Source organism: Balaenoptera ricei, chromosome 15, assembly GCF_028023285.1.
Source record: "Balaenoptera ricei isolate mBalRic1 chromosome 15, mBalRic1.hap2, whole genome shotgun sequence".
In the NCBI taxonomy this organism is placed as follows: domain Eukaryota; kingdom Metazoa; phylum Chordata; class Mammalia; order Artiodactyla; family Balaenopteridae; genus Balaenoptera; species Balaenoptera ricei.
Genome location: NC_082653.1, coordinates 15,630,410 through 15,642,426, shown reverse-complemented (window position 1 = coordinate 15,642,426; position 12,017 = coordinate 15,630,410). Strand labels below are relative to the sequence as shown.

Genomic DNA, 12,017 nt, shown 5'->3' with positions numbered 1-12,017 from the left:
GGCAGGACGTGGGCCAGGAGATGCGTGGTTGACTTGTACAGTGTATATGTTTTTAATAGTTCAGGTGCTCACATTTTAACATAACAACACTAACTGGAGCTGAGCAGCAGTCCTCTCCTTTATACAGGGCACGGGCTTTCCACTTTATCAGTCTCCACGATTCCCTATTCACCAAGTATCACTTATTGCAGTGTTTTCTCTAATGTTTTTTATAGTAGTATTAAGAGGAAAGTAGACTATTTTTTTAAACTCATGTCACTGACACCCAGTCTGATTCATTTGTTGTCTTTTTCCTGCCTGGCCCTTATAGGTATTTACATGTGTAAGTTCTAGCGGCTCTGTACTCTCCAACTTCCATCCACTTTTAGAGTATGAAGGGCCCATAGGTTTGGTCTCCATTGAAACTCCTTCAGTGTTGCTACGCTAAGCAGTTTCCAGGCTTTCCCCACCCCTAGAACCCCTCATGATAGCACTGTTACAAGACCTTGACCCTACCTTCTTCAGTGGCTCTGTAGTCTTCTCCATACTGCCCAACTCAGCACCCCCTCTCTTCTGATTAAGTAGTCCTTCTATTAATAGACTTAACAGTTTTTTAAAAAGTATTCATGTGCCCAGAGATAAGCTCCTGTCTTTTTCGGGGGGCAGAAGTGGAGAAGGGTGGGAAGATTTACTCGTTATATTTTTAGATTTAAAGAATATAATTTAAGCTGCTAATTGCAAAGAGTTTTATGTTTTTAAAAAGCTGTACCTCTTTTATTGGAAACTCAATAAATAATACAGACATACCTCATTTTATTGTGCTTCACTCTATTGAGTTTTTGACAAATTGAAGGTTTGTGGCAACCCTGAGTTAAGAAAGTCTATCAGTGCCATTTTTATTTTTCTTTTTTTTTAAAAGACTATTTTTTAAAATTAATTTATTTGTTTGGCTGAGTTGGGTCTTAGTTGCGGCATGTGGGCTCTTTGTTGCAGCGTGCGGGCTTCTCTCTAGTTGTGACACGCAGCCCTAGAGCACGCGGGCTCAGTAGTTGCGGCGTGTGGGCTTAGTTGCCCCGCGGCATGTGGGATCTTAGTTCCCTGACCAGGGACCAAATCCACGTCCCCTGCATTGGAAGGCGGATCCTTAACCACTGGACCACCAGGGAAGTCCCTATCAGCGCCATTTTTCCAACAGCATTTGCTCACTTTGTGTCTCTGTGTCACATTTTGGTAATTCTTGCAATATTTCAAACTTTTTCACTATTATTATATTTGTTATAGTGATCTACTTTGAGATACCTGGATTTTTGTTGTAATTTGGATGGGCTTGTAGTGGAGAAGAGAAAAATCATTTTACCAAACTCTAAATGTATTTCCAGTCACATTTTTATTGGAGCATCACTTTTATTTTGCCAAATTTTTTTTTTTTAAAACTAGGCAATCTTCATGATTCCTACCAACCCACCTCCCACATTCCGAAAGCCAGAACTGTGGTCAGATAGCTTCATGGATTTTGTGAAGCAGTGTCTCATAAAGAGCCCTGAGCAGAGAGCCACGGCCACTCAACTCCTACAGGTATGAATCACCCTGGGGTGCTGCCTCTTTCTGTTTCATTCACAGGCTGACCAAAAGATGCTGTTAACCCACCTACATGGAGATGGTAAAGAGGTATAAAATATTCCCTTTGAATGTAACTGCTTAGAAAAGACATAGAGAATAAAGTTAAATCATTGAACAAGATAATAAGAAAATACAGGGCTCTATGGGATTAGAGAACAGGAACTGACATTTATTGAGCACCTACTGTGTGCTAGATACTTTGCATGTTGTGCCATTTAATCATCACATACACCCTGTGAGAGAGGGATATTAATTTACTTTTATAGGTGAGAAAATGAAGATTTAGAGAGGTTAACTCATTTAGAGCCGCTCAGCTGGTAAACAGCAAAGCCAGGATTAGAACCTAAGTCTTTTTGATCCCAAAGCAGGAGTGCCATTAAAGATACCCAGTTCTGACAGAGAACTGGGATCAATGGTAGGTGCTGTTGTAGCTCAGGGTGGAAAGAGGCCACTTTGGACTAGAGATACCAGGACTGCTTTCCTGGAGGAGGTAACCTGTGTGCTTGGGCCTTGAAGGATGGGTGGGGTTTGGCAGGCAGTATGCTTAATAGTTAGGAGCTTGGATTCTGGAGCCTGTCCTGGGGTTTGAATCGTGGCTCCCTGTTTGCTAGCTCTATGACCTTGGGCAAGTAACATAACCTCTCTGTTACTTTAGTTTTCTTATCTATACAGTGGAAATCAAGTACCTGCCCCATATGTTGGTTGTGAAGATTAAGTGATATAATATGTATGACTTTGAACAATGCTTTATGCATATTAAAGATAGTATATAATAGATTTGACAAATATCTGCTATTACTGAGCTAGGCCAATGGTTTTCGGTCATGTCAGATCCAATGCCCCCTTTTTATAACCAATACATATTTTTTTAACATTTATATAACATTTATAATCCTTTTGGAATGAAACTCATAGATGCTAAAATCTATTTATGCCCAAAGTTTAAAAAGAATCAGGGTAATGTTGGTGCTATGATGGAGAAATATAAGAATAATAATTTATAATAATACAAATGTCAATATAGAAATGCTCCAGCTTTTCAATTTATAGACATAATGAAGTAATGAGACAACTGTATCTAGCATCATGAATGAGTTTAGATTTAAGAGCAGTAAGAAGAACAGAAACCTTTCCATTCAAGAAACACAGGAAAATGAGTGTATGGACACTAACAGAAATCTAATGTTAAGTAATTACAGGGCAGACTCATTTATATATGATAAGAGGAGGGAAATGATCTTATAGACTTGCCCAGTGGTGAGAACAAGGAAATATGATATTCTTGCAAACGAGCTGGGTCTTATTTCTAAGAGCAGTGGCAAATTCTTTTCCTGCCTGGATGGGGTACTGATGCGGTTTTATGGACAAGATATCTTCTGTATTTCGATCTTACCACACGTTGAGGTATACTGTCCGCCTCTAGGGTCCTTGCAAAGACCTTGGAGCCCATATCCTCTGACGGGTGCTGGGGAACAGAGAATGGATTACAGATAAACACTGAGGACAATGTCAGAATAAGTTTGGAAAACAACAGGCAATGCTCCCCCCCAAAAAAAAAGAATTTCCACATGTAACTTTCACAGTATAGATTTCTTACTGTGTTACAAAGGCAGACAACAAAAATATAAGATGGTATTAACATTAAAAACTTTAAACTATTTCTGTGAAGGAAAGTCAGCAATATCCCTGTGTTTCAAGTATCTTTGCAGATTGAATAATATTGGGGCCTACATCTGTTACATATTAGTGACCAGTTTTAGTATTTCTGTAGTAACTACACTTTGGCACTAAAATCCTTTTTACCTAAATACATAGTTGGAAATGCTATGGGACATTGAATAGAAAGAATAAGCAGGAGTAAACTATTCAGTGATTTCTAAACAATGTCTTTATTCCGCTTAAGCCCCCTCTCCAAAATCACCTCCCAAATTACTAGACTTTTTGCTTATCTCTTGAAAAAGTTCGTCAGCATTATTTATCAAAGTGTATATGTACTCTGAGACATTTTAAAGATATGGAGAATGTGCTATGGTTCGTTGTTGTATAAGACTGTTCCACACGTTATGGGATTACTTGTGTCCCTGCCCCCTTTCCTATGTCCCATGTAGTTTGTGTTCTCCAAACATTGTAGCAACAAGCTCCCAAGATGTTTACAGAACTTCCTCTAGGGGGCAGTGCCAGCCTGTTGAGAATCTCCAGAGTTGGTAGAGAGAAATGGAGGAAACATTCCAGCCAAGCCAGAAAAGATGGGCAAAGCCTGAATGCACCTGCTGACAGTTATAAAGCAAGTGTGGGTTAGCTGTAGTCCAAAGCATAAAGAGAAAGATTAGATTCACTGATAGATTCAACAAAGATTGTCAAGTGCCTACTGTGTGCCAGGCAGTGTTTTGGCACTGGTGCCATATAAACCGTCTTCAACTTTCTTGCTAAGCACCCATTTGTCAAGAGTGCCAAAGGAGTGTCCATACTGCGGGATTTAATTAACGAAGCCATGGACGTGAAGCTGAAACGCCAGGAAGCCCAGCAGCGGGAGGTGGACCAGGACGATGAAGAAAACTCAGTGAGTGGCAGTGGCGGGCGTTGTGGTGGGCCTCGGGCATCAGTGCTTGTTATTTCATGATTGCCAGCCAGGTAAGATGAGCTGGAGATGTGGGTTCCACCTGGAACTGGAGGCTCTTCTTGCTGACCGTGTCCTGTCTGGGACCAGGGCTTGCTAGAGGCTTGCTGGGTCTGTGTCTGTTCATCTCTCAGTGCTTCCTCAGACACTTCCACATTTTATTCTTTTGCCTCCATATTTTTTCTTCAGTTTAACTTTTTATTCGGGAAAGAGAATACTCAGGTCTGAGACTGGATTTTCCCATGCCCTTTTGGGGCATCTAGGATCCATACTAAATATGTAGACTTTACATATGGATGATCTTCTTTGGTTGAATAAGAGTACTGTCAGTGGAGTATAACCTTTAAAAATCGTGACCCAATGTCTTTTACACCTGTAACATATATAATATGGTACATCAATTATAGTTCAATTAAAAAAGAGTGCTCTCGGTTCTACAAGTTGGGTTTAGAACCCAAGTAAGCATCAAATCCAGAAATATTTGCACCAAGATGAGTAAGAGTAATTCAGAAAACTCAATCTTTTTTTTTTTAATTTTTTTTTTTTATTGGAGTATAATGGCTTCAAATGGTGTGTCAGCTTCCGCTCCACAGCAAAGTGAATCAGCTATACATACAGAAAACTCAATCTTTTGATTTAATCAGCCCTCATTTGAGATTTCGTCCTTTTCCAGGAGGAGGATGAAATGGATTCTGGCACGATGGTCCGAGCAGCAGGGGACGAGATGGGCACTGTCCGAGTAGCCAGCACCATCAGTGATGGGGCCAATACTATGATCGAACACGATGACACATTGCCATCTCAGCTGGGCACCATGGTGATCAACTCAGAGGAGGAGGAAGAGGAAGGCACTATGAAAAGTAAGGCTCTGATTAAACAGACTAACTTCGCAGGCAGACCACGCACATTCCAGAGCGAGCAGATTCTCATGGTCCACATGGACTCAGTCTTGAAGCTCCTGTCTGTTGTCACAAGCAAAGGAGTAAGAGTGTTGGAGGGTTGGGGCAGCAGTGGAGGGTTCGGGGAGGGAGGAAGCCGGCATGTGGAATCAGAGGCAGGAAAGCATCAACAACAAGAAGGGATTGACTTTCAAACCTGAACGGCCATTCTCTCGTTGAATGTTGTCACTTTTTCCTTCTTTTCCTTGATCTGTGGAGGTGAGCACATACATTTGTTTTTTGTTTCTTTTTTCCAAAGTGATTGTTTATTTTATTTTTGTTTAATTTATAGTGATTGTTATTGATTTAAGTGATTATGTGACTGTTTAATTTATATTGCCCAGATCAATGTATGATAGTTCCAATGGTTCTACATCTGGGCCAGCACTTGGTATGGGCAGGCTTTGTACATGTAGATGATCTAGTAGGTGCATAGTGGTATTTCATAGTGGTTTTAATTTACATTTTCCTAATGACTGATGCTTTTGAGCATGTTTTCATGTATTTCTTGGTCATTTGCATATCTTCTTTTGCTTCTCCCTCCTCTCCTTTGTGCTTTCATTATTATACATTTTACTTCTACGTAGCACATACGTTGTTTTGATGCATAATTCAAAGTGTAGTGAAATTCTGAGCTATTTATCATACATATTATCTTCAGTCTGTTTTCACGATACTCTGTGTGTCTAAACCAGACTTACGAATTCTCAGTCAATCTGTTAAGGGTGAATGTACAAATTGAAGAGTCCTATCCAGTCCCTTCTAGTGTAAACCCATCTCTGCTGCTTTTCTTATGCTGTTGATCATTTTTATTTGGCCTATGACTGAGGTCTAACACCTGTGCTCAGTTCCCGTTGAAGAGGGCCATCCTCTCTTCTCCCTTCAGTTGTTTCCTTTCCCTTTACTCTGTGCATTACAGAACAAGTCATGGAGAAAAGGAATTTGGGAGTACAAAGTGGTAATAATAATTGAGTTCTAAACGTACAATTTAGCCTGAGCTTTGCGTAGGTTTAAAGCATTAAGTCTCTATGATCTTTTCATCATCTTTTTTTTTCTTTCCTTTTTTCTTTCTTTCTTTCTTTCTTTATTTTTTTTTTTATGGCTGTGTTGGGTCTTCGTTTCTGTGTGAGGGCTTTCTCTAGTTGCGGCAAGCGGGGGCCACTCTTCATCGCGGTGCGCGGGCCTCTCACTATCGCGGCCTCTCTTGTTGCGGAGCACAGGCACCAGACACGCTCAGTAATTGAGCTCAGTAATTGTGGCTCACGGGCCCAGTTGCTCCGCGGCATGTGGGATCTTCCCAGACCAGGGCTCAAACCCGTGTCCCCTGCATTGGCAGGCAGATTCTCAACCACTGTGCCACCAGGGAAGCCCTCCTTTTTTCTTTTGCTTTATTTTTAATTAATTTTTATTGGCATATAGTTGATTTACAATGTTGTGTTAATTTCTGCTGTGAATCAGTTATACATATACATATAACCATGCTTTTTTAGATTCTTTTCCCATACAGGTCATTACAGAGTATTGAGTTGAGTTCCCTGGGCTATACAGTAGATCCTTATTAGTTATCTATTTTACATATAGTAGTGTGTATATGTCAATCCCAATCTCCCAATTTATCCCTCCCCCCTCCTTTCCCCCTTGGTAACCATAAGTTTGTTTTCTATATCTGTGACTATTTCTGTTTGGTAAATAAGTTCATTTGTACCATTTTTTTTTTTAATAAATTTTCATCAGTTTTTTTTTAAAATTTATTTATTATTTATTTATTATTTATTTTTGGCTGTGTTGGGTCTTCGTTTCTGTGCCAGGGCTTTCTCCAGTTGCGACAAGTGGGGGCCACTCTTCATTGCGGTGCGCGGGCCTCTCACTGTCGCGGCCTCTCTTGTTGCGGAGCACAGGCTCCAGACGCGCAGGCTCAGTAGTTGTGGCTCACGGGCCTAGTTGCTCCATGGCATGTGGGATCTTCCCAGACCAGGGCTCGAACCCGTGTGCCCTGCATTGGCAGGCAGATTCCCAACCACTGCGCCACCAGAGAAGCCCTGTACCATTTTTTTAGATTCCACATATAAATAATATTTTCCTTCCCTTTTTAAAATTTAGAGTTTCTTCCTCGAAACCAGGGACTGATTGGCAAACTATGTCCACAGGCCAAATCTGGCCTGACACCTGGTTTTAGCAATAAAGTTTTATTGAAACACAGCCATGTCCATTCATTTGCTATTGTCTATGACTGCTTTTGCACTACAAAGGCAGAGCTGAGCAGTTGTGACTGAGACCGTGTGGCCCCCAAAGCCTGAAATGTTTACTGTCTGATCCTTTACAGACAGAAAAAGTTCTCTAACTCCTGCTTTAGACCTACTGCTTTGTGATTGATTAATTCATTCAATAAATTTCTCTTCAGTGCCTACTGTATCCCAGGTACTTTGCTAGATGCTGAGGATACAGCAGGGAATGAAGAAACAGTCCTTGCCCTGAAGGAAGTCACTGTCTAGTCTGGGGACAGACCATTTAATTACACTTCAGCATATGAAATGGGCTTTAAAACAGAGGTAATCTGAGGGTGTTGGCGAAGCAGAGTGGAAGAGTATTTAATTTAGGCTGGGGATTACTGACAGATTCCTGGAGGAAAAAGGCAGGAAGGTTGGCAGTGAGTAGGGTGGGTGGAGATGTTCCAGCAGAGGGAGCCGTGTCCACAAAGTCCAAGTGGCAGTGAGTTCAGGGCAACTGCAGCTGGTTTATTGTGGCTAGAACACACCATTCCAGGGCTTTAGATCTCAGGCAGCCCCCTTGAATTTTCACCTTCCAGGTCTGTGTATTTATAATCAACCCTTTGTTTTTGAAGGGAAAAGTTTTTCTTGTTTTCTTTTTTCTATTTTGGGGCCAAGGCTCATCATGTGTGTTTGGCTTCAGGTCAGAATTATACAAATGGTGAAAGAGTAGTAATACTGCTGATGGATGTGTAAATTGATCTAACTTTTCCGGAATGTAGTGCATATCAAGAGTTTAAAAAATTCAAACCTTTCACTCAGTAAATTCCACTTCTAGGAATTTGGCCCAAGAAAATAATTGAAGACGTAGAGAAATTATATTCTAGCTTTACAAAAGTAAAAAGATAAATTAACATGTTAATATGTGCATAGAAAAAAGACTGAAAAAAACCAATCAGAAGGCCAGAGAAAAATAAACCAAATATTAAAAGTAGAAATGGGATTATAGGTATTTTAAATTTTATTTATTTTCCAAATTATTTTCTAGAGTTATTATCAGAGAAAAAAAATCCCACCAAAAATACTGCCGATATCATAGTGTATCCTGTAAATTAGGACTTTGAATTCTGCATTTCCTTAAGAATCCTTTTTTTCTCCCTTCTTCCTCCTTGCACTGTTTTTTATGGCCTTAAAAATGGATATTTACAAAGAGTGTATTAAAACATTGTCACTCCCTGCTAGTGTCTCTTTAAATTCTTATCGAAAATGTGTTCTTACAGTATGTTTCATCCCCTGGACTCAAGATTTGGTGTTACGTAAATTATCAAGTGAATGATACGTACTAAATTTATTTTTTCTTTTGCTCTTTTAAGTAGCTAGCCCGTGTGATTTGTTAGGAAGGTTTGTTTTGCAGCAGTGAGCTGCTGACTTCTTTTTGTTGACTCAGAATGCTATATCTTCTGCTTGTTTTAAAGGGTTTAATTATGCAGATGATTATAATCCCTGTGTAATATAACTAGGCTGACCCATTAACATGTGTTGTGCATGTACGTGTTATGGAAAATCCACCTTTTTAAATTTAAAGAATTAATTTTGTTCCAAATGTAATTTTCGTATTTTAAGTGCTCATTAATTCAGTGGGTTGTTTGTTCAGTTTCTGAACTTGGATAGTTTTAGCATGTCTAATGAGAAACATGCATCTTTTATTATAGTCATGAGGGAAAAACCCATTTAAAAACCTCAACAGTCACAGCTAAGTGACATTAAATAAACTTAGTTCACAATCTGTTTCAGGTCTTGTAATTCAGTTTTGAGTCACAAGTTAGATAGATTTGCCACTTAATTCTGAGATCTTTACTCATTATTTTAGGAGCTACTGAAACTTTTCATTATGGAAAATGAAAATATATACAGTTACACAGAATAATATCATGACCCCTGTGGACATATAACCAGTTTCAAAAATAACTCACTGCCCGTTATATTTCAGCTCTCCGCCAAAGAGAATAACAAACTGAATTAATTTAAAGCAGATCTCAGACATTAGACCACTTCTTCATATTGATTTCTAAACATTTAAAGGAGACTGTCTGACCAAGCGTGGCTCAGATAATAACTATCTGTGTTACATTGGACAATTCTCTTTCCCTGTATGGGCCTCAGTGCCTTAATCAATAAAAATAAAGAGTTGTTAATCTTCTTTATTTTCCTTGTCCCTTGTAGCTCTAATTGTTTATAAAAATTATATAACTCATGACTAATATAGAACTGAAGTTTCTACAGGTTAAAATTTGTGAAAATAAATAGGGTTTCACCTAGTACCTTAGAAAAGTTAGATATTTCAAATGCCTCTATTCTCATTTACTGTATTAAAAATTATTTATACCAACAGTATTACAACAGTATTAATGCACTGTTACAAAAGAAAGTAGTTCACCCCTAAGTCCTCTCACTCCAGCAAAGAACTCCTGTTCTTGACCATATGCCTGTATAGTTCCTATATGGTAATAATTTGCTTAGATATTCTAATTTCTGATTAATTTCTACTGAATAAGCATATACATTTTTCATGTTGTTGCATAGTCCTTTTTATATTTATCACACTTAACAGTGTTTTTTGGTCATTTACCCATTGCTGGGCATTTTGGTTGTTTCCAGTTTTTCACTAGTACAAATAACTCTGCAGGGAACATCCTACATATAAATTTTGCCTTCCTTTTAATGTTTCCTAGGAAAAATTTCCAGAAGTGTTTGAACAATTTAATGTGCAGGTATTGCCATATTGTCCTCCAGAAGGTTTGTACCAGTTTACCTTCCACAAGGATTAATAGCAGCTATCAGTATCCTTAGTTTCTTCCCTTTACAGCAATTTCTCCTTTATATTTTCCATTTTTTTAAATCTCTCTGCGCCACTTTCTGGGTGTTAGACCTGGATTCATCTTCTAATTCTATAATTCCTTTTTGAGCCATGTCTAATCAGCTGTTTGACCCAGACATTGCGATTTTTTCAGTGGCTAACATTTGCTATGGTCACGTGGCTAGTAAACACGGGAGCTGGGAATTCAAAGAACTCCGAAGTCTATGGTCTTTTCATTCTACTGAACTTATGATTTGTTCTGGAAGCCTACCCTTATGTTAATGGGCATTAGATCCATAACATAAAACCCATCAAAATTCATGGTAAGACTGGTGCTGGCTTTTGAGGGGATTCCAAAGCTAACTTTTTTTTTTTTTAAGAAACAGTTGTTTTTTTTCTCTTCTTTTTTTTTTAACGTATACATGTATCTATTCTTTTTCGAATTCTCTTCCCATTTAGGTTGTTACATAATATTGAGCAGAGTTCCCTGTGCTATACAGTAGGTCCTTGTTGGTTATACATTTTAAATATAGCAGCGTGTACATGTCAAACAATTGTTTTTTATATATAAATTATTTATTATACCTAAGAGGATAGACATTATAACTGTTAATAATAATCATTAATGATTAGGCACTTAATATCTACCAGGTGCGGTGCTTAATCCTTTATAAGCATTTCATATATTTTAATCATTACAACCGTGATGTGTGGTGTTTTCACAGCCCACCCCCGGCCTTTCACAGAAGCAGAAACTGAATTGCAAAGAGACTAAGTAACTTGCTGGTGATTACATAGTAGCAGAAGAGCCAAGACCTGAAGCCAAATACGTTTGATTTCAAAGCTCATGCTCTTAACCATTTTATTACCCTGCTCCTTAGCAGAGCCCCTTTATTAAGTTGTTAAGGGACAGGACCAAGGCTCATGTTACAAGCGCATCTGATGGCAAGTCTCAGCTTGCAGTGTCCCTTGATGGTTGTTTGAGTACCTAGCCTCGCTCTGTGTCTGCCCAGGATTTCCAGACACAAAGGGCACAAGGTTTTCAAAGGGAACCTGCCTCTGATGATTTTGTTACATCTGAGGGAGTATGTTTTGGTTGTGTATATCTGAATCTACCATAAAGAATCAGATTGCATTTGGAGGGAGGGTTAGAGTGGGGTGTGATTTGATTGCTTTATGAGAGTCCCCAAGAACCCCTGTCAGAACCATAGAGGTAAACCATTGTCCACACTACGTTGAAAACTCGTGTCTGGATAAAATATCAGTTTGGGGATTTTGGAAGGCTTCTCCTGTTTGTCTGTGTCACTGGGTTTTTTTTGCATAAGGACCGTAGAAGAACTTTGCCCTCACTGTTTGAAGGGCACATTCCTGAGGTGACTTGAGAGGTTCTGTGTCAGTGTCAGGGCCCTTGTACTTTCTCTGGGCCGGCAGAGGGAGCTCTGTAATAGGTTATGAGTTTAAATGGTGTTCCCACTTGTGTCCACAAATCCCCTTTCTATGGAAGGCTTCATTCTAGATCAAGACTGTTATTTATTTATATTTTAACATCTATTTTAAGTAACCACAGCAACACTAGGGCAATGTCTTTATTTTAGGTAGGAGATTGGATACCTCATACTTGGCAAAGTTCAAATAAGACTGAAGTCGGTTAGAACATCTCAAAATAGTTTAAACTTTTCCTTTCTCTTCCCAGATTTCTCAGTAGACCTTAACCAGAACTGATGTTTTCTTTCTGCAACGTAGTACCACGCATATAGTTTCGAACCTATCATCAGCTAAATTGGCCCTAACAAAGTAAT

At 39.1% G+C, this 12,017-nt stretch overlaps 1 protein-coding gene across 1 annotated transcript in view; it reads left to right on the top strand.

Moving 5' to 3' along the window:
- STK4 (serine/threonine kinase 4) overlaps positions 1–12,017 on the top strand; it is a 95,761-nt gene that overhangs the window by 28,569 nt on the left and 55,175 nt on the right. The window contains exons 7-9 of the mRNA XM_059897130.1: positions 1,417–1,554; positions 4,031–4,159; positions 4,890–5,076. Coding sequence (XP_059753113.1) covers positions 1,417–1,554; positions 4,031–4,159; positions 4,890–5,076 — 454 coding nt within the window. The remainder of the gene's footprint in view (positions 1–1,416; positions 1,555–4,030; positions 4,160–4,889; positions 5,077–12,017) is intronic.